A 24958-nucleotide genomic window follows, 5' to 3' on the forward strand; every position below is an offset into this window, starting at 1 on the left:
TGTAACGAAAACACCACTATTCACAACAAATTCATGCACAATAAGTACTGAATCAAGTGGGATCTACTTTTGAAGCAACTTGTGAATACTGTTTTCCAAATGCCTTATTATTAAATAAAAATACACATTAAAACTGCGGATGGGTGAAGTTCTAGCTATCACAATAATTTTGGAAGTAAAGTACGGGAAACGAGAATGGATTATGTCGCGGGGTGAAAAAGAGTAAAGGGAGAGAGAAGGAAATTTACATAAAAATAAATATTTATAATTTTAAAACAACCATTTTTGATGTGTCTAGTTGGGAAGGTTTATACAGTTAAAAAAGCACAGGGGAATGTGATGGGTGGGTGGAAAATGAAAGAAACACACAGGAAGAACAAAAATATGCTCATCGGGAGCAGACGAGGGTAGGGTGAGAGCAATTAATCGATTTTGACGGCTGCATAAATCTTGGTGAGGAAGAAATGTGAAGCGTAGAAACCGATTGTTCCGGTCATGAAGAAGAATGTCAATGCGATGAGAGATCTGAATTTAGAAAATTTATCTGAAAGTAAATAAGCACTGGAAACTCACGAATAAGAAAAGTAGAGAACTGTTGGTACAAATCCTTCAATGGTAAGCTTCGTGTTATAGTAGAACACAGCATAGGCCATTACTGAAAACAATTCATTTATTTTCCGCTCATTTGCAGATTGGAAGCCAATCGATTGAGAGTCAATAGTGGCTAACAGTGCTGTGCGGCTCTCGGCTCTCGGCGCCAGCCAAGAGCCGAAAAATTGGGATTTTGGCCGAAAATTAGGTGTTTTTCCGGCTCTCGGCGCCAGCCGAGAGCCGGCATTTTGGAGCTTTTTCGGCTCTCGGCGCGAGCCGAGAGCCGCACAGCACTGGTGGCTAACCAAAAATAGTAAAACTGATCATATTCCTTATGAAAAAAATGGAGTCGTCATGAATTCAGAGTACAAGATTTGAAAAAAACCATACCATAGAATGATGATCCACCAGAAATGACAAACGATCTCCACCACCAGCGATAATTTTCAGCGCACAAGGAGAAGTAGGTGGCCACAACCGAGATTTGAGCCGTCGAAATGGCAAGAATGATGGATACAATGAAGAGGAACCCGAATAAATAATAGAATTGATTTTCCCAGATGGCCTGAAATTATTTTAAAAAGTAAAAACAATAGTCACTACTCTCTTACGTTAAAAATGAAGAAAAGTTCGATGAACATGGCTCCAAATGGAAGAACTCCAGCGATGAGTGAACTGGGAATAAGACGGAGGAACCAGGGTTGCTCCGGAACTTGACGAGGAATTTGATTGGTTCTGACAGGGTGAGTGTACGGTTGCTTGCGATATCCAAAGTAAAAACCGAGGAAGATCAGCGGCATGTCGATACAGAACCACATGATGAGAAGAGCAACCATTGTTCCAAACGGAACAGCTCCTGACGAATGTTTTCCGATTAGGAAAAAGTTGAGAAGGAAGCCTGCTCCAAGGATCAGAGATGGAAATAGAGTAGCCGTTTGGACTGCACATCTAATCGGATTACGTCCCTTCATTGTTTTGTAGAGACGACCTGCATGATATCCAGAGATAAGTCCCATGAAACAGAAGAGGAACACGGCAGCAGACATCAAAGATCCTCGCGAAGCTGGAGAAAGCATACCAAGCATCGCACAGACTGAAAGTTTATTTTTAATATCAAATTTTCGTTTTTTCAGATATAACTAACCAACAACAATCGCTGACATTCCGAGAAGTTGAATTCCGGTTCCAACCATATTCACAAGGATCATTTGATGTGGTGGAGGACGAAAGACATCTCCATGGACAAGCTTCCATCCTGTCTCCTCTAATGTGTCGTCTTCTTCATCATCACGGTTATATTGAGCTATATCACGACGTACTGTACGAACAATAGTGACACTTACAAAGCCTGGAATAGAAACAAAATTATTGATAATTTGGTTTTTGAAAACTTATTTTCTCAAAAGAAACACTCAAAAACATACTATTTCGCTATCTCTTTCTTCATCTACTAGAAGTAAAACGCGAAATAGTATGAACGCAAGAATTTGGTAATTATTATGTGCGATGAGAATCGTACTCACCAGAAAGTGACAAAACGACAACAATTGAGTTGAGAATACTGAACCAATGAATATCGACAGCCTTGGTAGTCAGGTAAACATCCCATCTTGAAGCCCATGGAACATCACTCTCTTCAAATGCTACTGAATATGAAAAATCAACGGATTGTTCAGAGTCCCCAAGTTCGACATGCTTCGTTCCATCATCTGGCATCGAGCAAGTTCCATCATCGTTCTTCGTGGCGGAGATCGATCGTGGGCGGACTTCGAATCCAACGACTCTGAAGAAATTACACTGGTTGTTTCATAAAATACTTTTTTAATAAAAAAAAAACTAACCTGTAGAGCCCTGGAGTGTGCTGATGGTACTTGACGACAAATTGAAGATGGTTGTTGAGAAAAACTTTTGCATTGTCGCCAATCCATCCGAGACGGTATCCCAAATCGTAGTACACGTCTCCAGATTGCGCTGGATTGATAACAGTAGCAACTGGCAAATTGTCGACGATTCTATAAAAATGCAATAAATTCACAGAAAAAACGGGGAATATGATAAAACTAACAAATGAGCAGAATATTCCTGTCGAATTCTTTCTTTGAACAAGGCGACATTTTCTTTTGACAATTTATTCGAGCATACTGACACGCACTGTTCGTTCTTCTTCATATGGAAAGCATATGGAGTGTTAACGATTCGATCACCTCTCATAACTTCTCCCAAGTTTTCTGATTTGTATTGGATATCTCCATTTGCTGGTTTACAAAATGGAACCGAGTAGTATTCGAAAGGCATGATATTATTTGAGCTTGTCAGTTTAATAGCCTGTAAATTGCGAAATTAGATTTTAAAAGTTGGTTTCTTAACACTTTTTTCAGACCATGATATTTTTAATCGCGTTGCAGCGATTTTCTTACCTTGACATCGATCACATCTCCGGCTTTGAAATCAACCGGAGCCACTCCAGGCACATAAAATCCTTGCTCGAGAGGTATAAGAGTGGCGAGCACCAAAAGGGTGCTAGTTCGTAAATAAGCCATTAGCTGTAAATAATTTTGAGCTTATTTGAAAGAAAAATGTAATAGGAAGGGAATTAAAAGCAATATATTGACAATTTCTTAACCTAAATATTTGTAAAGCCCGTCAATTAATTAATTAAATTGAAATATACATAGCTAGAACTCAAAATACCGTTTAAAAGAGAAAATATTTCAAATATTTATAATATTCAAAAGCCTAGCAGAAACGTGGATAATCGCGCAAAAGCTTATCGGCTCGGCGAATCTCTTGTTGACACGCATGCGGCGCGGTATTGTGGGTGGGGCTAAATGGCGTGGATTGGTAATTTGCAAGTGTGACGCGCACTTTTTTGCCTATATTTGTTCAGTCAGAATTATGGCATTTTCCAGGAAGATATAATGGTTTGATAAAGAAAATAAATATTGAAGTATTGAACTGTACATATTATTAAATTTTAAGTGTAAAAGATTGAGGAAATATGCAATTTACTCGGAAAATTCAACAATAAAAAATAACAAATAAAATGCGAATACGGTGATCTGAAAAAAGAAAAACAACAATAACAAAAATAATAATAAATTATTGGTCAATAACTTTGATTCCAGTGAGAATATGTCCGCCAGCGACGTGCTGAGCCATTAACGGATGAGTTCTATCAGGTAGAACTTGCATTACACGACACATTTGATCAGTAAGAACTAAATTGATTGTTTGACGCTTTGACAACCAATCGTATGCTGAGATGAGGATCTGGAACAGAAAATAGTTTTTAAAAGGTTTTTTGAGTAACTGGAGCCAGAATTCAGTTAAAATGTAATCTGGTCACTTTAATGTGAAAAAAAGATAATATTTTATATAATTTTTACATTTTGATGAGGAGAGTAGATGACAATCGTCCCAGATGGTGCCAGTTTGGGATAAAGAAGCTCCAAAACACTGATAGGATCGACAGTACGACTTCCAATAATTAAAGAATGAATTTGTTCATCATTAATCAAATCGATTCCTCTCTTCTCCCGATCCAAACGATCATTTCGGCGAGCAAGAGCCTCTAGATCTTGATCCTATAAAATTTAAAAATTTATTTCCATCTAAAACGTTGTCCTAATTTTTCAATTACCTCGATTTTCTCAGGTTCCTTATCTCCATTGACTTCCTCCAAATTATCATCATCCCCATTTACAGCCTTTCGGTTATTGTCATATGGCAGATGTTTGCCTGCTAGAACACACTTAATTCGAACCGGTAAAAATGTGGAAAGTGTGTTATCATCGTAATTCATAGAATGAACACAGGGAATTGATTGAGCTACCGCACCCTGTAAAACCAATATATTTTGAAAGGATGTTTTTTTTCGAAGAATAAACCCTATGAATATGAATACAAGCACCAGTTCCACCGAGTCTTTCAATAACTGCAGAGGTAATAAGTCCAAGTGTTTGTTCAAATACGACGACATTCTTTCCATGGTGAAGCCCTGCCATTTGAAGAATTAATGCTAATTGATCAGCACGAAGCATCGCAAGACGATCAGGATCTTTCAAATAATAAGCTTTAGCCAGAAGACGGATGGTTGGACGGAGGATTAATACTCTGAAATTATTATTCGCAGAAGTAGAAATCGGCAAAACCCCACTTTTATCAATAAAAAACTCAAAAGCTTAAAATTCAAAAATAATTTAAATTTAAAAACAATAGCTGACGTACCGATCACTATGTTTTTTGGCTTTTCGTTTGATATATTTGCTCTGTGAAAAGACAGTTCTTGTCTGAAATGATGCTGAACCTTCAACAAGTTTGGCAACCATTTCCTGTCCACTGACTCCTTGCTTCTTCATTTCCAATACGGCATCCATTTCCAATTTTTGACGTTTTTGTTCGGGCTCAAGTTTAAGTGCTGAAGGCGCGATAACAACACGTGGATCTAAAGATGGTTCCGATGGTTCTGTTACTTCAGGATCTATGGATGAGGTGGCAACGGATGCTTCTTGAAGTTGAAGTTCTTCAATTAGACGATCAACTGACATTGGAAGGCATTGATTATTGGATACTTCGAATAGACCATGAGGCTTTCCAAATGCACTGAAAATATCATTCTTTCATTACAGTATCTTTTACCATCATTGTTCGGGTACCACATACAGTGCCGGCCTAAAATCTATCCAAAACCTTTTTTTTTTAGTGAATTTACAAGTTTTCGAATTTTTATAGATCTTAAAGAAGGAGGAACGGTTCTGGGTATTTTGGACGTATATAAGAAAAACCACAAAATAGTTTGCAGAGCATTCAGTTTACTTTTCCAATAGAAAAAACCACTTTAACCCCATTAATATTATCAGTTGAATCAATTGAACGTAGGGTCTGCTGCCCTTTTCTTTGAATTAATCAAACTGTTTGTCAAAGTGTTTGCACAACGATTTTTAATCGTCGAAAAAAAAGAAAAATTTATAATCGGTTAGTGACAAGGGGCGAGAATTGATATGTGACTTTTGAAAAACGGGGCACGTGTTTTATGTTTAGAATGCACTTTGACGTCACTGTGGTTTTTTTGTGATCAAAGTTTCATTTGAAAGAGCTCGAAAATTGGAAGTTATTCGGAAAATTATAATTAATTTTAGAACTGGAAACCTTACCTATCGGCTACAAACTTCAGCTTCTCAATGAGAATCTTTTGCTTTGGAGTAAACCGGACTATGCGACTTTGTTCGCCATCAATCTGAAAATTATTTTTTTTGCTGTAATTTTGTTCTTCAATTCAATTTTAATGTGAAAATTGAACTTTTTCCAATTCAAAAAATACCTTTTGCACGATAAGATACTCTCCACTTTTTATGAGTTTTTGTGATGTTTCCGCAGGTTCGGTTTCCATGTTTGATCTGAAAAATTTGAATATTCAATTGAAAATCGACGAGACGGCTACGAAAGGCAACAGAGAACGAACGATAAAGTAGTCAAAGAATATCGGGAAAAATGTGATAAAAGAGGGAAAATGAGAGATTGCAAATATTCGAATATTTGTTAGGAGAGGTATTGAATTGGTTTAAAGTTGAACTTTTACATCTTTTTTGAAATAGTTTTTTGTACTTTTAAACTGGGCAGTTTTTGAGTTCAAAACATTTGGAATAGCTTTCTCGGACTATTCAGATGCAATTGGATTCCGGACTGTAAGCTAAGTGTATTTTTTGAGAAAAAAAACTGAATAAGACAAAAAGCATTCAACAAAAATGTTTTTTTTGCACCCAGAAATATGTTTTTCGAAACAAAAACATCAATTGAGCCCAGGGTGAGGGTTTTTAAAAATTTTTTACTAAAAACCGAAATATTTTAGTTTTTCTTTCGATATTTCTAAAAAATGCAGTTTTTCAAAAAATAGCTTAAAATATTGGAAATTTTTATTCAGTTTGGACAAATTTTTTTAATGCTTTTTTTCGTCAATTTAAACAAAATTTAATATAAAATTTATTTTTATGGTTACTCTTCTGTATTTTTTTTTATTTTCAGATTTTTTGAATTAAAATAATTCTGAAATCACCGATTATTATGGGAAATTTGGTATTTCTTTTAGAAAAATTTTTGATGTGTATTGTGTCTTCTGTATCCAATTACAATGTCACAGTTTAGAGGAACAAGTACACAGAGAAGAAACTGTAGAGCGATCAACTGACGAGATGAAATTCAACGTGTGTTCATAATTGATAGTTGATATTTAGTGAACGATCATTCTTTGACGAACAATTTCTCTGTATCTTTTTGATTTGTTTCTCTTTAAATAAGATTGTAAATATAACATTTTTGAATTGGTTTCCATTTTATTTTTGAAAAAAAATCAATTTCCTTGTCAACAATATTTTGTTGATAATTGCCGCATTTCAAAAGAAAAAACTAGTTTTTCGTCTTCTACTCAACTTTTCTATTCTCCACTCTATCATACAAAGAATTATTAACAATACCCTAAACTCATCTTATTTGCTTTTTAAAGACTTTCAACCCACCGATCCGCGATTTGGGCGGTCTCTCGAAAAATTGTGATAAGACGATAAATCATCAAATAGAGATAGAAAGTGGTAGTGACGATAATAAAAGTGTGTGAAGGCGATCTTTAAAGATTGCTTGTTTGCCAACTGCCAACCATTATTGTTATAAAAGATACCCGAATGTTCTGATCAAGGTTACGTTATCAGTGAGGTTTTCCACGGAACTTTGGAGTCTTGTGATCTTTTTCAACTTTTTCTCTCAATCCGGTTATCACACATGTTCAAAACGTATTATTTTTGTTTACCGAAAATAGAAAAGTTCCTGAAATTTCGACTTAAATTTAGAAAACCTGGTAATAATGAACTTATATTATCGAAAAAATACGATCGCACAAATTTCTCATAATTTTGATCTACCTGTTGAACTTGACTCCGCTCCCAATCTTGATGCCGTTGTTATTTTGTTGTGGCTGTTTTATCAAAGGAAGGGGAGGAGCCTAGTCAACAAGGTAGATCAAAAATAAATTATGAGAAAATTGTTCGATCGTATTTTTTCGATAATATGACAGAAAGGGATTACTGTAGTATATCGTCAGATTTTACTTCCCAATTCAAGTATTGAACAGTACATAGAGCTTACAATACGAACTGAAAATAATCACATCTGATGTATGATTTTACTGGAACACCGCAAACCGATATTATTTGTCACCTGTCTAACTGAAAGTAAAAATGAACTTTTGTATGTTCACCCATTAGTCTAGATTTCCCATATAACTCCCACAGTGCATAACTAAATCCATCAGAGTTTGTATTTAAATTCGGAACCTCATGTTTTATTTCACAGTTTTATCATCATTTCCCGCTCATGTTTCCCAAGTGATAGAGACCAACTGATTCGTAACGTTTTGATGAACTGGTCATTTTGTGAACATTCAAATTCATTCTCATTGCTTCTAGGAGCCTAGGTCTATAACTATTACTTGAGGTCGGTTAGAACTTTTGAACTAGAAGAATGCAAATCGTTAACTAAGTTAACTTCCATTTTCTTGGAATTTACTAAAAGACTTGTTATACGATTCATATATCGTGTAATCTTTCGGAAGAATCGTAATGTTTATGAAATCTTGAAACAAATCGGATCAATGCCCAATCAAGAAACATTTTTGTTTTTGTTGCCATCTTTCGGGAATCACCCCGGTTCCACCTGGCACGAAAAAACACATGTGAACCATGTGAAAACGTTTAGCTGGTCAGTTGTTTGAGGGGACGTTTCCAGAGTTTAACACTTGCATCGATCAATGATCATAGGGGAGTTCCAATCAGCCTTATTAAATAGCAGGTTACTACAGTGCGTGCAACTTCTATAGCGCCCCCTATTTTTTTCGTATTTCGTCACTTTCCCAAACTTTTTTGAGAAAACCATTATAGCCATTCGATATCAAATGTCAAAAAACCCCCTGTCCGAAATTTTCATGAAAAAATATCAAAGACTACGGTAATTAGGTCAAAAAGTCTGAAAAACGACCGTGCAACTTCTATAGCGCTCCCTCGAATTTTCGCTATTTTTCAATAAAATACCTAGTTTTATGAGAATTCTGAAAAGGATATAGTATTCTATATTAAGAAAAATGATCATAAGGTCTCATTTTTCAATTTTCAACAGAAATATATTACGTGAAAACTTCTGGGATCCCAAGAGTGGCCTGAAACGCTTCACTTTGCGTTAGTGGCCAGTTCTCGGCTCCCACTGCATGTATTGATACGAAACTTGACCGAAATTTTCATTTTGATTTACTGATAATGTTTCAAAAAGTTGTCATAAAATTTGGTCAATATGGGCCAGGTTGACAGCCCAAGTTAATAGTAAGGCTAGTAACCAATCAGTTGTTCTATCGATAAAACACATCTGAGGCAAGTCAGAGAATGGATGTGCGTCTTTTCTGGTAGACAAGATATCCATTCAATTAACCATTTAAAACAAATTTTGTCCGGATCGAAAAATGTTGGAAAATGATCGGTAAAATTCGAGAAATATCCCTCAAACAAATTAACAGGTGCAGAAACACTGGGCGGGTCTGTTTCCCGTGGTTTTGCGCGTTTCATTCGAGATCGAACGACAAAAGAACTGTCGAAGTGTTCAGAGGGGTCACAGAACTTGCATCCGAACTTAATATTTCAAAGTGTTTGTTAAAAACTAAAAAATTTCAACAATGAATATGAAGCTTTTCTACCAGAAATGAACCGCGTCCAATCTCTGGCACGTCGCAAAAATCTGTTCTAGAGAGAAAAACTGATTTCCTCACAATGAGCAGCGCTATCTACCATACCTATCTCCACCGAATTTAATATCAACCTTTCAAAATATCTTTAGTGAACAAAATTAAATGATTAGTTCAAGTTACGTATCAATACATGCAGTGGGAGCCGAGAACTGGCCACTAACGCAAAGTGAAGCGTTTCAGGCCACTCTTGGGATCCCAGAAGTTTTCACGTAATATATTTCTGTTGAAAATTGAAAAATGAGACCTTATGAACATTTTTCTTAATATAGAATACTATATCCTTTTCAGAAATCTCATAAAACTAGGTATTTTATTGAAAAATAGCGAAAATTCGAGGGAGCGCTATAGAAGTTGCACGGTCGTTTTTCAGACTTTTTGACCTAATTACCGTAGTCTTTGATATTTTTTCATGAAAATTTCGGGCAGGGGGTTTTTTGACATTTGAAATCGAATGGCTATAATGGTTTTCTCAAAAAAGTTTGGGAAAGTGACGAAATACGAAAAAAATAGGGGGCGCTATAGAAGTTGCACGCACTGCATATCCCTGCCTTTTGATAATATCAAAACACTAGAAACTATTTAATTGCTCGCGTTTTGTTTCATGCTTCATATCTCATTCTTTTCCCAAGACTTCCAAGCTTAAGATGATTGATCACTTTTACATTGCTTCATGACAAGTCTAACAACGGCTAAGATTTTATGTCACAGCGGAAGTATTTTTGAAAAAAAAAAAACGAACTTTCCGAGCAAAGCACATAGCATTTTTCTAGAGTACCTAAAGAACCAAACGCGTCTGTCCGTAAAATAATGCATTCATAAAACCCATGTTTCATTCATAAGGACAAAACGTCGATGGATAAAGTTCTATGAGTATCTATGAGTACCTCTAAATATGAGTATAAGTATCTATGAGGACCATTTCATAAAACATTTTTCAAAATCGAAATCCCTCCGCATCAAAGCCTCCCAATCAAAATTGGGTATATGTGGCTTTTACCACATCACGGAAGCTATTCATCTGTTTTCAAATATTTAAAAACATTCCACGTTCTCTAGAATAAAATCGCAATATTCCATCGAAAACACCTATTCATCTTTTACAACAATTGAGTGACAATATGTGTATTAGGTTCCCACTAAAAACACCAGATATATTCAAAGAACAAGATTCCTATAGACCAGCATGACACTTTGAGAATTTCCGAAAAAGAACTCATTTTCCAAGTGAATGGCTCAGCAAGCTCCCGGTAAGTGGTCTACTGCAAACTTTTCTGATCTACTTTTTTCGTTATTTTACTTCCAAAAAGAGCATTCAAAAATTGTTTTAAACGCGAAGCTTCATGATAAACTACCCCATTTCTAACAATTAGGAAAAAAATGAGCTATTTTCATACTTTTCGGAACAAAGTAATATTCTTTCTAGCAGTTTCCTGAATCAAATTTCTAAAATAGCTTCCACGTTACTCTTCAAAAACAAAAACATTTGAATAAAAGCTTCCAATCTTCTCTGCCAACAAAAAGCAAAACACTAAGAATTGCACCGAGAAAGCACCCGCAAAACGAAACATTCCTCACCCTATTTCCCTTTTCTTTGGTTTTCTCAATTCTCCGTATGTCCAACACTCCATCAGCTTCAATCTGTGTTCTTCGTCATCTAATCCTCTCGGGTGCTTTTGAGGTACTCTGAGCACCCCCAAAAGCCGATTCCTCGTCATTTACACACTCACATTTTGCCTCCGCCGTTATTCATCTAGCCGCTTTGGTTTCTCTACTTTAACACCTTATTCACATTCATATCAGCAGTTTTTTGACAAAGCTATTAAAATATTTCCAATTTCAAGGAAATTAAATAGACTTTAACTGCTTTTGTCTACTGACAATTAGATACTGATAAGAATATTCACTTCTGATTCCGAAAAATCATCTACTTATTCTTATTTTCTCTCTATAAAACAAAATGTCGACCGTAGAAGAACAAAAAATACTCATAGAGCTCGAGACGATGCCGTTTATCGTCGGACCCACAGACAATGGACAAGAGCGGAAACAGCAGGAATTCGACAGTATGGGTGCAAAAAATGATAGAGACAGGCCGAACGATACAAAATCTGTCATAAGTACTCTGATTGCAAGGAAAACTGGGATTTCGTGAGTTTAAAGATGATTATAACAGAGAAATATAAACTTCAAAATATTCGGGAATAGGTAAGAGTGAGCAAAGTGATTCAAAAATTCCATTAGAGTTGTTCTTCGGAAACTTAGCAAACTAGAGAACAAAATTGTTAATTTGAATTGTAGCGAAAATATGTAACTCAATTATTCAAACAAGAATTATTTGCGGATTGAGCTCTTTAGATCAGAAAAAAGGAAAAAATAACAAATATTATTAGTGAGAAGAAAATCAACTAAGAAATTTTCAAATTAGCTTTGGTACCGCTTAAAATGTGTAGGATAAATGGAAATCTGTTTTCAAAATTATTAAAATTCTTGGAAAAACACTGAAAAGTTAGAAAGAAAGCTTTAGGAAACTAAAAATTAAAAAGAGAAATATAAATAATGACAAGCGTCGTCAAGTGTGGTGCCGCGTACGTGATTGCGTACCGTACCCCACGAAAAGCGGCGGCAAGTTGAAATTGAATTTTTTCAGCGCAACTTCGGGATTAATCAATTTCATATGTGGAATGATCGGTCCAGGATGTTTTTCATTGGCCGTTAGCTTTAAACAAGCTGGTCTATGGGTATGTCAAGAAAATTACAGTCGGAAAATATGGTTTCCTACGTTTTCAGGGTGGTCTTGCATTGGTTTTTATTGTTGGTTTCCTGAGTCTATACAGTATGCATAAAATTGTGAATTGTTCTCAGTATCTCGCAAAATCGTAAGAATTTCGAAAGAAATGATTTTCTTTTTAAATAAAAAATTTTAGAAATGGAGATCAAAGTTTGGATTACGGTGAAATGGCAGAAGCAGCCATGCAGAACAGTTATAAATGGGCAAGAAAACATGGAAAATTGGCAAAGTAAGAAAATATAAATGATTAATTATTACTTGGAAATTTAAAATTTCAGAATAGTTATTAACGCGTGCTTATTGGCTTTTCAACTTGGAGTCATTACAGTTTTTATGGTTTTTGCAGTAGAGCACGTTATTGAGGTGATTTTTTTAATTCGCAGTTCTGAATGGCTAACTGCTAGGTGCACGTATTTATTCTAATGGGTCTCGCCGCGAGAAAAATGTTAATGTACCCCTTTTTATCTACTTCGCGGCGAGACCCATCTGAAGAAACCCGTAATACGCATTATAGAAAGTTTTACAATTACGCTTAATTGTAGACAATTTTTTATGGCCGACTTCCAAAAAAATATGCGAAGGGGAAACTGAAAAACTTCTCTCCACTTTTTGAATAAAAAATTTTTTGAAATTTTTAAAGTATTCATTTTCCACAAGCGGCTTTTATTAACTTTAAACTAATATCTTCAGATTTGGGAATTCTTTGCTGATTCTCCACCTCCATTTTCAAAGTGTGTGATGATTCTAATGTACTTCGTACCTCAAATGTTACTCAATTTCATTGGGCACATGAAGCTTCTCACGATTTTGTGCCTTTTTGGAAATGTTATCATATTTGCAGCAATTGTTCTGATTACAAAGGTAGGCATTTTTTCTACTAATCCTGGAGCTACAATAAGTAGATGTGTGGAAATTGGAATTTTCTGTCATTCCGAAATTTCCGTAATTTACAATTTTGGAAAATGGCTTTGTTTGATACTTTACCTATGGCTATAAATCTGGAAGTAGGAGCTGGCAGCGTGTTACATCCTCAAAAAACATTTTGTTTTGACAAATTGCCAAAAATTTTAAAAGTATAGGATCTTAAGTAAATTTGACAAAATAATGTGAATGACTTCTTCAGATATTTATATTTACTTGAAAATAATTTAGATAATTTTTTAAAAAATTGTCTTTTTGAACTGCCAATGAAAAAATATTCAAAAAGTTTAGGTTCGAGACATTTTACTCACTTTCGCTACTCCACTTCAAATTGAAATTAAAATTACAGGAGTTAATGGTACATACATGGTATCCAACTTGGGAACTCGGAAGTGTAACTGGAATCGAAGGAATCTCTCTTGCTGCTGGTGCTCTAATCTATTCATTTGAGGGTCAAGCGATGGTTCTGCCCATGGAAAATTCGTTGAAATATCCAAAAGATATGACTGGAGCCACTGGAGTCTTGTCTACTGCAATGAATCTTGTCACAGTTCTTTACGCTTTTCTGGGATTTTTCGGTTACGTCACTTTTGGACCAGCTGTACAAGGGAGTTTAACGTTAAATCTTCCAAATTCTATGTAAGTCTAATAATGCTGGACTATTCTTAGGGATGAAAATAGGAAAGGGATGCCCCTTTCATGAGGGTGATCACCTGTCGCATAAAAATCTTCGCTTTTCTTATTTTACAGTTGTTTCTTTTAAAAATTTTTTAAAACTTGAAACTTTAAATTTTCAAAGAAAACGGTTCAAGATTACTACAATTAAGCTTCGTCTCTTGCGAAATACTGCAATTACATCAGTTTTCGGTAGGCATGTAGTAGGCATTGCCTGTTAGGCTAGAAGAAATTGGAAGTAACGAAAGTAGGCAGGCACGTAGGCAGGATGTCTTTAAATACGTACACCTGAAAATTTGATAAATAGACGCACTAAGCATGAGCCTAAGCTGATGTGCTTGTAAACTTGAGAGTTTTTTCTTTCACAACATTCGCATTTTCAGCTTAACAGTTTCAATCAAAGGACTTCTAGTATTGAAAATCTTTTTTGGAAGTGCAATTCAATTGTACGTGATTGTTCAAATGCTTCTTCCAAGTCTTCGATCAAAAATCTCTGAAGATCGCAAAATGGTTCATCGACTTCTTCCGTATGCTCTTCGTCTTGGTCTTATGCTCATTTCTCGTAAGATCTTTATAGAAATTCTAGAATGATTTGCATTTTTCAGTATGCATTGCCCTTATCGTACCAAATTTGATGCAAATCATTCCATTAGTTGGAATAACTTCAGGACTTTTGATATCTCTAATTCTTCCATCATTTTTGGATTGCATGGTATTTTTGCCAGTTTTCAAAAAACAAGGAGACATGTACGTTTTTCTCAAACTTTTTAGATAGAGTTTAAATTTTAAAATACTATTTAGATATATCCATTTTCAGGTTCAAATTCTACCAGAAACTAATAATAAACGTATTTCTTTTTGTTCTTGGATGGTTTTTCCTTGGCGCTGGACTCTATTCAAGTATTGATGATATTATTAATAATGATGTTTAATTTCAAATATTTCTTTTTTTTTTTGTAAAATGTGTCCTCTCATCAAGCATTACAATTTGTTACGAGTATTCATCGTTTTCACACCATTTCTATTTTTTCTAATTTCTGTGATGTTTCTCCCCGTTTTTTCTTGAATTTTCGGTTGACCAGGCCCGATGTGATAAACTTTTTACGATTAATTTTACTCATCAAACGACTTATCAAGATGATAAGAAAACAAGATTTCGGAAGTAAATAACACTTTTTAGTCTACTTTGAAGATGAAATATGTATAGTTAGGTCCTTTTCAATTTGAATGAGTGGTAGCGGTTACAGGTTTTTGCTCGTATAATAAAAATGTACCCGATTGAATAATTTTCGTAATGAGTATTCTCAATAATTGTGGAATGATTTTTATGACAGTTCGAAACAAAGAAAGAGGGAAAAGTTTAGCTTCAACAACCCAAGTTTTAAAGGCAATTTCATAAGTTTCAGAAACTTCATAACTGAAAAATAAATAAAATACATTTTAAAGGACTTAAAAAATAAAAGCGCGAACAGAACATTTTGGAATTTTGAAAATGATATTTTAGAAACATTTTCTAACTTCCAAAAACAATTTCAATTAAATAATTAAAATCCAAAATTTCTCCAACATTTTAGAGACCATCACTCCAAATGCTACGAAATTAGCTACCAAATATTACCCAAATGATTTTTTGCCCAAAACGAAATTAAGATTCAAAAACTAACACGGATGCCCTAATTGATGTCCGTCTTGTTGATTTTCTTACTTCAACTATTTTGAATATCGAAACTGTTTTCGATAATTCTGATAGATAATCGACAGTTAAGGTGACGTATGGTGACCACATGTTCTTCTAGAATTTTTAATTTTTTTAAAATCAAATAATTTTTTTAAATATACTTATATATTTTTTGATCAAATGATCAAATGTACTAAAGTAAATAATTCGTCAAATTGAAAAAGACAATAGTACCTCCAACGATATCCAGTGTACTCAAAACATTAGTACCTAACAAAAATTCTATCACTAGTATGATTTATTATCAACATAGATATACTTGAACTACATATCAAAAGATGTAGTGACCTTGACACTTTGCTTCGACAGTTTTCAAAGTTTTTATATTTGAAACAACACATTGATTAAAAAATTAATAAAATGTTCATTTGAAATTTTCAAATAAAACTGAAAGTGTTGTAAATAATAAAACAAAGAAGAAATGAAAAATAAATCATGAATCGACCCAAGTGTTTCGTATTGATGTTTGATGTAGTTTCCATTTTATCCACGTCCCGGGCAACCATGTCCATTACAGAACAAATATATTCCATTTTGTGGAGTACCTTCGAAAGAGTTACCGTATTGATCGTATCCAACACCTGCAGAAAATTAATATTTTTAAACCTCTTTGAAACCTCTTTTTAAACCAATTTTGTGGTTGTCTAGATTTTACATGATTTAATATTAACTATTTTTCAACGAATGTTAATAAGAAATTCTAATTTACCTTGAGAATTGTAACCCCATGAAGGTTGGGACCATCCACCAAATAATTGACAATACGAGGTTGATATTAACATTAGAACAATAACCATAAGCAATGTAATCAAATAATTGGACATAGTTCAATAAGAAAGAGACGATCACTTTGAAAATTGAATTTGTTATTGAAAGTCCTCCTATCAGCCTATTAGATTTATATCAGTAACAAAGAAGGCGTATCATCTCTGCGCGTACGAAAAACCGAGTGCGTCAAGTACAAGAATCACCTGTGACTTCATTGGCGCAGACACCAGATCATCGGAACAAATTGTTGTGAACCAAAAAGTTGTTTCAGTACTTTGGATAAAATGTTAATATAAAGTTCTTATAAGGTTTTATTATCAAAATATATAAACTGACATGTGAAACGTGGCTTATTTTTTATTTTGTTTTTTATTTAAGCTCCTCCCATTTCTGACCTTTCGTTAAAATTTTTATTTATTAGTTCATTTTAAAAAAATGGGAGGCGCTTAAATAAAAAACAAAATAAAAAATAAGCCACGTTTCACATGTCAGTTTATATATTTTGATAATAAAAAATTAAGGTTTTAATAAGAAAATCGAAAAAAAAAACAGAAAATCAGCGAGACATTGAGATTACAGAACATTTTAAAGGCACATATCTTTATTTTTCTAACATATCAGGTCGCGCCGAGACCGGGTATCGTAGTCAAAAACCGCAAAATTTTGCATCTGGGCAATATTTTCCAAAAAAGGGCAGAAATTATGACAAAGACGGTTCCAAACGAGTTACCTATATTTGGAAGATAATAATTTATTTTCGTATTTTCTCATCACGCAATTTTTTCAGTGAACTTCATTTTTCAATTAACGTAGTACATTCTTCGTATCTTGTTTATCAATCAATAAATCTTCAAAATTTCAATCATTGTTGATTAAACTTTCGAAGAAGAAAATTCCAAGTTAGCAAGGATCATGAGTGATTGCAATTGGACAAATCCATTGTGCAACACATCACTTCTCCTCGCAAGTGGATATGCTCTCTGGTCGTGTGCTTCAAAGAAGAATAAGGTAATTTAATCATAGTAAATAGTAAATATAATAGTAATTTGGGTTTTAATCAATTATTTTCGTTTTATCGCGAGCAGTAAACTTCAGTTTCTAAATCCTTATCCAGCGTCTAGTTATTTTGAAAAGAGTTTAAATCAGAGATCCAAAAAACTGCGAGTTTTTTCTTTCAAAAAAAATCAATTTTTCAGAAGGAGACTAAAACCGAAACTAAAAAATCACATGATTGTCCTCCACAAACCATCGAACCTGTTAAGGATGAGAAGAACTCAAATTCTGAAGAAAAGAAAACAACTTCTTCTAATAATGAAGTTCCCCCACAGAAGAAATTGATTGGAAACGATGAAGTGAAGAAAGAGAAAAAGAAAAGTGAGGATGATTTGTTGGATGTTAAGAAGACGGCAAGTAAGGAAGATGATAAGAAGAGGATGGATAAGAAGGATCCTAGTAAGAAGCTAAGTAAGGAGAAGCTGAGAGAAGAAAAGAAGGAGCAGAGCAAGAAAGTGAATAAAGAGAAAAAGATGAACAAGTCAGAATCAGTTGATGAAGATAATGAACAACCACCGGAGCCTGGAAGTGATCCAAGGAAGATTTGGGCTTTTAAAGCTGCTAAAATGGTATGGAATCTGATTAGTTGATTGTACAATATTCCCTTTTTTAGAAATGCCAAGCGATCAGTAAGCTTCATCAGGATAAGATCAAAGGGTACATGCCACCGAACTGTACCTATACCGCTTATGATGCTAATCCGGATCTCAATCGCTATGCAGATGTTCGTTGTATCGAGGAGACACGTGTCGTTCTGAAGAACCATGACCGTGACTACATCCACGCGTCGTGGATGAGAATGCCTGGGAAAGATCAGTCCACGTATATCACAACACAAGGACCACTTCCAGAGACTCTCTCAGACTTTTGGCATATGATTTATCAGGAGAAGATTGCCTATGTCTTGATGCTTTGCACTTTGTTTGAAGGTGGTGTTGAGAAATGTGCTCTTTATTATCCTGAAAAACTCGGTGAAGTTGTGAAATTCGGAAAATACGAGATCACACTGACTGAATGCAAAGAAGAAGCCATCGCAGGAACAATTTGGAATGCTTTGACTGTAACCAATACGGAGGATGCCTCTTCTGAACCATTGTACATGAATCATGTGCAAGTTCCATGGTGGCCAGATCAATTGGCTCCGGAGGATGCTCGTCCGATGATCGAATTGTATAAATGGGTGAAGAAGGTGAATCCAAAGGAAACGCCGATTTGTGTGCATTGTAGTGCTGGTGTCGGAAGAACTGCCACTTTTGTTGGTAAGTTATAAAATGAACAATACATTCCACAGGGGCAAACATTTATATTCTGTTAGGTATCGACTACGCGACTATCCGCATAATGGAAAATCCGAATATTGAGATGTTGGATATTGTCCGTGAGATGCGTGCAATGCGTTTCCAAGCTGTTCAATCTCATATGCAATTCCTATTCCTTTATGTTGTTTTGATGGAGTACTTTATTGGGGTATGTTCTTCATATTTTTGTACATGCAACAACTCCAAATTTTAGGAAGGAGTCGTTGAACGTACCGGACGAGTTGACACTTTTATGACTCAATACAAGAAGCATGCACAGAAGAAGTTGGCAAAACGTGCGGCCCAGAATCAGTGAGTTTGCTGGTTTTGGAATTAAAAATAGTGATAACTTTTAGACAAGGCGAGAAATTGGCAGCGGAAGAAAAAGAAAAGGATAAAGTTAAAGTATAGAACTATTATTTTATGAAATTTTAATAAATGGAATAAAGTTCAACTCATGTGTTGTGTTTTCTTTGGTTGATTTGTTTTTTCATTTCCATTTCAGATCGAGGGAAACTTTTAAACCTACTTTTTAACTGACATTCTCACAAATAAAATTAGCAATTCAACTGTCAACTCAATAAAATTAGCAATTCAACTGTCAACTCAATAAACTCCTCAACATTTCAATACATAACAATTGATATTAATTATACCTGTTGAGACAGTTATGGGGTCATTAGTTATGATTTCCTTCGTTTATGGCACAAATCAGAGTCAACCAAGAAATTGTTCCTTTCTACGAATTTTAAATACTAATTATTTCTACCTAAAAATTAGACAAGTTCGAACATGCGTAATTCTCTTAAATTACTTCAGAAATGTTATTTTTTTGAAAACTTTGGTATTTGCCAAAGTTTTAACTGTTTTTTTTTTCGTTAAGAAATAATTTATGTTGCATGCATTTGGACTGTTATGTATTTATTAAGTAACAGCCACAGGTTGAAAATGTCTATTCTCTAGAGTCTAGACGGACAATCTATGCGGATATTTCAACAAACTTTATGAGATTCGTAATAAGACATATTTACGTCAAGAAAGTATACTTTTCGAAAGACTTTCGAAAGTCGATATAAATATCCACCGACGTTTACGTAATATTCAAAATATCGTGCTACTGTACAGTTAATCTAAAGCCTTGGGTACCTAGGAGCTCTTGCCTTTTTAGTTATTTTTTCATTAAAACCCCCAATATTTGTATTTGCTCATAGAACCAATTGATTTCTTTGGGAATCTACTGAAATATGTGCGCGTTTTAATTATTGCGTTGTCGATCAATAAATTTGTGAAGGCGAATGAAGAGAGGGGAGGGGGTTTTGTTCTGACCATCTGTCCATTTTTTGAATGGTTTCCTGTTTTGTTGTTTTTTAAAGCACTTATTCACTTCTCACCTCACCTAAAAATCATTCTATTTTCCCGTTAGAATATTGTATAGCGATTTTTATTATGATTAGAAAATCCAATTTTAACTTTCAAAAATCATATTCTTAAAAAAATGTAAAGGTTTTAGTTATCTAAGTTTTGTTTTTAAAAACATAATCACTTGTTTTATTTCCAAATTTCAACGACTTTCATGGGTGACAGATTTTAGAGCAAGGGTCTCGTCACGCGTTCTAAAAACATTTTGTGTGTGCACCTTTAAGTTACTGTAAGAATTCTGTAACAAAAAAGTCAATCGAAATTTCCTTCTGAGATTTTTTGTTGAGAAAACACGGATATTTGCAGAAAAAAGTTTTTTCTAAATGTGCAACTTTTTCTTTTCTTGGACTTTCTCAATTTCACTAGTTTCATAATTTTCAGATGCAGCCTTCAACCAGCAACCATAACGATCCATATGCAACACAATTCGAAGACGGAAACTTTACTAATTGGGGAGAGGCCGAAATTTCCGATCGAAAAAAGTTTTTTGACAGTGTGCTCGCGGATCGTGCGCAGAAGAACCATGAAGAGGAGCAGAAGAAAAAATTGGCGAAGAAAAGAAAGTGAAATTTTGGCATTACATATATAAGTTCGATTTTTTAAGTAAAAGTAAAAATAAATTCATTTCTATAAACTAGATAATAGATTGATGCTAAAAATTTAAAAACAAATAAAGTCAACAATTGAAAATACTCCGGAACTTAATTCTTCTTCATACTGGGACTATTCTGCAAGTGTAGGAACTTAGTCTTCAACTTCTGAATTCGTTGATTTTGCTCGACTTGTCTTTTTCTTAGAGCTCTCCAGTACAACCATCCATCCTTTTCGGCATCCAAATCTTCTAAATCTCTTGGTGCTCGAAGATCCAATTTGAACAGCCATTCAGGATACTCCGAGTCTGGAAGAATTTTCGGTCCCGGCTCATCTCCTTGTGTGTATGCATTGATGCATACGTGGGTTGCCAATTTGACAGCATCTTCTTCGACGAAAGATTTGTCGACTTTTACACCTGCAGCAGCTGCTGCAGCTTTTGGTGGAGCATATAAGCGTCGAGGTATCAGTGATGTAGTTCGACTGACTGTTGAAAGAGTCGAACGGAGCATCTGAAATTTTGAAACTAGAACTCTTGAAATCGCACATACTCAAAGCAAGATAATATTGCGTTCAACTATGTACAAGCAAAATATCTTTAAATGTGATAATTTCATTTTTCGGGTCGAACTTTTCTTTAAAAAAGCGGAAAAAAGCTCAACCATGAACTGCCTCCATTTTACTTTAATTAATTTTTTAAAAGATTTACTTTATTTGCTTTTCGAATAATTGTTTTTACTATAAATAGAAAAACTGCAATTTTAGAATGTGACATTCTAGAATTTTTTGAAGTTATTATAAAAATTTGCTAGCTCCATCGAGAAATATATTGAAATTTTTCTCCGGCACACTTGATCGACATAATACATGCACATTAGATACGAAAAAGTATTCAAACTTCTTTTAAAAACAATTTTAAAATCTTATAAAATACAAGATCTTTTTGTTTAAAAATAACACAACCAGTCATAAAATAGAGAAATAAAATCCACAGATAAGTGAGAACAAAATACAGATATGTCAGAGGTTTTGAGGGGTAATAACTGTAATTCACAAAAAAAAAGCAATAGAAAAATTATTCCAAAGAGCTAAGTTTACTAGATCTGACACGTTTTGCAGATGCTGACGATTCTGGCGATTTCAGCAATCGTTTTCCTGTGCTCAATCGAGACGACGGTGAACTTATATGTCCAGTTGAGAGAGGAGTTGGCTTCTCAAAGCTTTGCACATACATCTGTTTTGCTGCACCTCCAGGTCCATTCAGAACTTCTTGAAATGTGACAGCAAGAGTGGTTTTTGACAGTAGAGATGGCTTGCTGAGTCTCGGTTTGAACATTGTTTCTTCGGAGAATTCGATTACAGTTTTTTCAGTTTTCTTGAATAACTTTCCGGCGCGAGCAAACATATCATCGCCTTGTTTCGGCTCATCGAGCAACATCAATTCTTCCGCCTGAAAATATTATGTAAAATAACTTCAAGAAACATATAACTTTTTTAAAAACTATGCATAACATTTGAAAGAATTTTAATATTTTTGGATTTCATTTAGAATATAACAAAATCAAAAGGAGTAATAATTTTTAATTACCTTTTTTCGAACAATGTTTTGTGCTCAAAACATTTTTTGTGGGAAATTATTATCAACTCACATGTTCATATTTGAACTTGATCATTTCGGCTCGTTCCTTCTTTTTTTGTTCATCTTCTTCTGGTTCATCATCTTCTCCATCACCATCATTTCCATCTACATCATCTCCCATTTGAATTTGAACTTCTTCTCGTAACTTGAAACGGAATTGACGATTCGTCTCAACTCCACCGAGATCTCCGTCGGCAAGTAGACGGTCTTGAAGTTTTGCAAGCTCTCTGGAAAATTATAAATTAATTTTTGATTCTACATGCCAAAGTAAAAAAAATAGAGAAAATATATTACCTTTGTTCCTTATCGTTTTCCTGTTTCAGCAACAACTTATGATTCTGCCTCCGAATAGTATCATTATCGGGAACATCATCTGCATCTCCTTCTTCTGCTTCATAAACGTTTTCCATGCCTTCTTCATCTTCTAGATCACTTCCAACATCATCACCGGAAAGTGAAGCTTCATCATCAAAAAGTGTTCTCTTTTTGATTTTTTGTTTGTATTCTTGGTGTTGCAAACGTTTCAAGATAGCTAATTCATCGTCTTCATCGTCGAAATTTGGATCCGGAGCTTCTACTCCTTCGGTTTCAGCTTCATCATTCTCACTCTCGATGTCATCTTCCTCTGGTTCTTCTTCATCATCACCTTCTTCTTCAGCTTCTTCAGCTTCTTCATCACTATCTTCACCATCACTCAGAACAACTCTTTTCAGCTCGGTTTTTTCTTCTAAAACTGTTTCTATCTTTTCAGTGAATTCACCAGATTTTTCGCAAATTTCTTTGATAGTTTCGGAATCTTCCAAAGTTCCCGATCCAAAAACGTCTTGGCTTGGCAATGTCTCCTCGATGACGTCATCTTCTTCGTCCGAATCCAAAACTCGATGATTTTTCACTGCCGGAAGTCTCCTCTTCACACCAACATCGTCTTCGTCTTCAGATTCAGATTCTTCCAAGCGGGGCTTGTCTGACGACACGGACGTCGAGTTTTGTGGCAGATTTCTTTAAAAAGATCTCATTTAATATAATTAAATCGTTTGGAACACAGAACAATGTTTTCGAAAGTGAATAAGCGATCGTGGACGATTTTTTCTTGTATTTTTTTTTTAAGATTTGCAGAAAAAACCACAAATTAGAAAGTCAAAAAAAAACAACCGAAATTTCATTTCTTCACAGTTGAGCTGTAAGCGCGCTCTATCGATAATCAAGATTTGATAAAGGAACGAGATCCAAAAAACCTCTCTAAATTTATGAGAAAGAATTATCAAGTTCTCTATTTAAAAGATTTACAACAAATTATCTTTTGTTTAATGATTTGATAAACTTTTTCTTTGAGAATGCGAATAGTTTCAAGGAAAAGAAAAAGGGCTCCAATTTCAGATTTTCCGGAATGAGATTAAGTTTTCTAAAACATACATTTTTCTTTCAGTCGTGTCTTCTTCTATCAACATTTGCAAAGTGTCTGGAAAACCAGCAGACTGTGAAACTCCAAAACTTCCAGGGCACAAATTGAGAATATCGTTGGATCCGCCAGTAATTTCCGTCATTGTCGGCAGTTGAACTACTCCATTTTTTTCAACAACATCTGCTTCGGAACGCCTAAATTTTATTTATAAAAACTCTATCAATCAGAGATTTCTTTGAAAGATCTGACACATATGTTACACAAAAACCGCAGAAAATAAATTTAGATGAAACACTAACGAGTCGAAATTTGAAACAGTTGATCCAGGTCCTGATCTCTTCACATTATTGAAAACATCGTAAGTAAACGAGTCATTCAACAAGTTCACACTCATTTCATCGTCGGCTCGGCCATTATTCTTCTCATCTGAATCTTCTTCTCCGCTATTTTCAGGTTCATAGTCTTCATCATCTTCGCTTTTATATTCTTCTTCATTCACAGGTTTCTTTCCCTTCTTTTTTTTAAAAACGACATCTTCTTCCTCTTCTTCATCACTGCCAGCCTTCAGATGTTCATTATCCTCTTCATACATTTTCCGACGTTGCTCTTGTTCTGAAAACTCAAAAATTGTAAAAATTTAACACGAAGCCGATACCTTTCCGTCGCTTCGCTGACATCGAAGCTTGAAGCTTCTTTTTTAAAGTCTCGCTGGTCAGAACTGGAAAAAGTAAGTTAAATCAGAATTATTACGAACGAAACTAACGGCTCTTGGGTGCGTTCTTCGATATTTTTCGAGGAACGGCGAATAATTTAGCTTCTTCCGGACTTTTTGCCAATTTCGGAATTTTTTCAGCATTAAACGTCTTTTTGAACCATTTGTTACTTGGGTCATCATCTTCATTTGTCAGGTCAATCGTACTATTGGCAGATAATAGGACTCTCCCAAGCTTCGGAACAGGAAGAGGACTTCGTTCTAAAGCCAGTGCTTTACGACGATTAAGACGACGAAGTTTTCGGTCTTCTTCAGCTTGCTTATCGACTTCCGTGTTTTCACTAGATATCAGCTGCTCCTGAAATATGTATTTCGATCCAGTTTCGGTCTTAAAACCATTACCTGGGAATCGGACATGGTGTGTTCGGCAACTAGAGAAGATGGAGAATCTGTATCGTCTGCTGACACGGTTTTTGTTGAACAGGAATCAGAATTCATCTGGAAATTAAACTAAAACAATATTAAAAAGAAGTTTGGAAAATTTCAGTCTATAGAGCGTGATTTTCTTCGGTCAGTTATAAAGT

General features: G+C 34.8%; 8 protein-coding genes and 2 non-coding genes across 12 annotated transcripts; 5 read left to right on the top strand and 5 right to left on the bottom strand.

Moving 5' to 3' along the window:
* Window positions 1–16: 16 nt before the first annotated feature.
* ZK858.6 (Transmembrane 9 superfamily member) lies at window positions 17–7243 on the bottom strand (the record flags this gene model as incomplete). 2 transcript variants are annotated; one of them, NM_001136332.3, is made up of 11 exons in its annotated part: window positions 17–525; window positions 574–655; window positions 982–1156; window positions 1203–1684; window positions 1736–1939; window positions 2115–2374; window positions 2433–2603; window positions 2657–2916; window positions 3009–3134; window positions 7104–7208; window positions 7241–7243. In NM_001136332.3, the coding sequence occupies 11 exons, from the start codon at window positions 7241–7243 to the stop codon at window positions 423–425; spliced, it is 1971 nt and encodes a 656-aa protein (NP_001129804.1). In that variant the 3' UTR covers window positions 17–422. The 2 variants fall into 2 exon arrangements, with proteins under 2 accessions (NP_001129804.1, NP_001367071.1); NM_001380961.1 differs by lacking the exons at window positions 7104–7208; window positions 7241–7243 and having other exon boundaries at window positions 18–525.
* Window positions 783–932, top strand: ZK858.9. Its single transcript, NR_050357.1, has one exon. It is a non-coding gene; the product is annotated as an Unclassified non-coding RNA ZK858.9 (non-coding RNA).
* On the bottom strand, window positions 3582–5987 carry trmt-6 (tRNA (adenine(58)-N(1))-methyltransferase non-catalytic subunit TRM6). The gene is made up of 7 exons (NM_060051.4): window positions 5912–5987; window positions 5745–5827; window positions 4819–5193; window positions 4479–4704; window positions 4232–4429; window positions 3978–4175; window positions 3582–3861 (listed from the first exon to the last, which is right to left on the bottom strand). The coding sequence occupies exons 1-7, from the start codon at window positions 5978–5980 to the stop codon at window positions 3691–3693; spliced, it is 1320 nt and encodes a 439-aa protein (NP_492452.3). The 5' UTR covers window positions 5981–5987; the 3' UTR covers window positions 3582–3690.
* A 3841-nt stretch (window positions 7244–11084) lies between the features above and the next one.
* On the top strand, window positions 11085–14863 carry slc-36.4 (Amino acid transporter transmembrane domain-containing protein). Its single transcript, NM_060052.4, has 10 exons — window positions 11085–11518; window positions 12018–12108; window positions 12158–12246; window positions 12295–12387; window positions 12437–12521; window positions 12849–13019; window positions 13429–13718; window positions 14138–14316; window positions 14360–14501; window positions 14572–14863. The coding sequence occupies exons 1-10, from the start codon at window positions 11328–11330 to the stop codon at window positions 14684–14686; spliced, it is 1446 nt and encodes a 481-aa protein (NP_492453.1). The 5' UTR covers window positions 11085–11327; the 3' UTR covers window positions 14687–14863.
* On the top strand, window positions 13900–14007 carry H32K16.3. Its single transcript, NR_050358.1, has one exon. It is a non-coding gene; the product is annotated as an Unclassified non-coding RNA H32K16.3 (non-coding RNA).
* Window positions 14864–15838: 975 nt separating the features above from the next.
* H32K16.2 (uncharacterized protein) lies at window positions 15839–16423 on the bottom strand. Its single transcript, NM_001026361.2, has 2 exons — window positions 16202–16423; window positions 15839–16073 (listed from the first exon to the last, which is right to left on the bottom strand). The coding sequence occupies exons 1-2, from the start codon at window positions 16314–16316 to the stop codon at window positions 15976–15978; spliced, it is 213 nt and encodes a 70-aa protein (NP_001021532.1). The 5' UTR covers window positions 16317–16423; the 3' UTR covers window positions 15839–15975.
* A 651-nt stretch (window positions 16424–17074) lies between these two features.
* Window positions 17075–19073, top strand: F25H5.7 (Protein-tyrosine phosphatase). Its single transcript, NM_060053.5, has 6 exons — window positions 17075–17268; window positions 17457–17882; window positions 17927–18572; window positions 18629–18780; window positions 18826–18923; window positions 18968–19073. The coding sequence occupies exons 1-6, from the start codon at window positions 17173–17175 to the stop codon at window positions 19020–19022; spliced, it is 1473 nt and encodes a 490-aa protein (NP_492454.1). The 5' UTR covers window positions 17075–17172; the 3' UTR covers window positions 19023–19073.
* A 1338-nt stretch (window positions 19074–20411) lies between these two features.
* Window positions 20412–20597, top strand: F25H5.10 (uncharacterized protein; the record flags this gene model as incomplete). The annotated part of the gene is made up of 1 exon (NM_001136295.3): window positions 20412–20597. The coding sequence occupies one exon, from the start codon at window positions 20412–20414 to the stop codon at window positions 20595–20597; it is 186 nt and encodes a 61-aa protein (NP_001129767.1).
* A 134-nt stretch (window positions 20598–20731) lies between these two features.
* Window positions 20732–21133, bottom strand: mrpl-54 (Large ribosomal subunit protein mL54; the record flags this gene model as incomplete). The annotated part of the gene is made up of 1 exon (NM_060054.5): window positions 20732–21133. One exon carries the CDS (start codon window positions 21131–21133, stop codon window positions 20732–20734), a length of 402 nt encoding a protein of 133 aa, NP_492455.1.
* A 373-nt stretch (window positions 21134–21506) lies between these two features.
* Window positions 21507–24877, bottom strand: clsp-1 (Claspin; the record flags this gene model as incomplete). 2 transcript variants are annotated; one of them, NM_001264079.3, is made up of 8 exons in its annotated part: window positions 21507–22071; window positions 22271–22487; window positions 22555–23259; window positions 23674–23856; window positions 23962–24274; window positions 24318–24380; window positions 24426–24732; window positions 24777–24877. In NM_001264079.3, the coding sequence occupies 8 exons, from the start codon at window positions 24870–24872 to the stop codon at window positions 21697–21699; spliced, it is 2259 nt and encodes a 752-aa protein (NP_001251008.1). The 2 variants fall into 2 exon arrangements, with proteins under 2 accessions (NP_001251008.1, NP_001364675.1); NM_001377615.2 differs by lacking the exons at window positions 23674–23856; window positions 23962–24274; window positions 24318–24380; window positions 24426–24732; window positions 24777–24877 and having other exon boundaries at window positions 21697–22071; window positions 22555–22670.
* Between the last annotated feature and the right edge of the window lie 81 nt (window positions 24878–24958).

The sequence above is a fragment of the Caenorhabditis elegans genome, chromosome I (genome assembly GCF_000002985.6).
Source record: "Caenorhabditis elegans chromosome I".
Classification (NCBI taxonomy): domain Eukaryota; kingdom Metazoa; phylum Nematoda; class Chromadorea; order Rhabditida; family Rhabditidae; genus Caenorhabditis; species Caenorhabditis elegans.

Bases quoted from the DNA above. Each gene is read 5' to 3' on its own strand.
- trmt-6 (NM_060051.4), bottom strand. From the start codon at position 5,980: ATGGAAACCGAACCTGCGGAAACATCACAAAAACTCATAAAAAGTGGA. The intron at 4,705-4,818 runs GTACGTCAGCTA...TAATAATTTCAG, and splicing joins GCCAAAAAACATAGTGATCG to AGTATTAATCCTCCGTCCAA. The intron at 4,430-4,478 runs GTTTATTCTTCG...TTGGTTTTACAG, and splicing joins CTTGTATTCATATTCATAGG to GGTGCGGTAGCTCAATCAAT.
- H32K16.2 (NM_001026361.2), bottom strand. From the start codon at position 16,316: ATGTCCAATTATTTGATTACATTGCTTATGGTTATTGTTCTAATGTTA. The intron at 16,074-16,201 runs GTAAATTAGAAT...AATTTTCTGCAG, and splicing joins ATGGGGTTACAATTCTCAAG to GTGTTGGATACGATCAATAC.
- slc-36.4 (NM_060052.4), top strand. From the start codon at position 11,328: ATGTCGACCGTAGAAGAACAAAAAATACTCATAGAGCTCGAGACGATG. The intron at 13,719-14,137 runs GTAAGTCTAATA...TCGCATTTTCAG, and splicing joins TTAAATCTTCCAAATTCTAT to CTTAACAGTTTCAATCAAAG. The intron at 14,317-14,359 runs GTAAGATCTTTA...TGCATTTTTCAG, and splicing joins TGGTCTTATGCTCATTTCTC to TATGCATTGCCCTTATCGTA.
- F25H5.7 (NM_060053.5), top strand. From the start codon at position 17,173: ATGAGTGATTGCAATTGGACAAATCCATTGTGCAACACATCACTTCTC. The intron at 17,269-17,456 runs GTAATTTAATCA...TCAATTTTTCAG, and splicing joins GTGCTTCAAAGAAGAATAAG to AAGGAGACTAAAACCGAAAC. The intron at 18,781-18,825 runs GTATGTTCTTCA...TCCAAATTTTAG, and splicing joins TGATGGAGTACTTTATTGGG to GAAGGAGTCGTTGAACGTAC.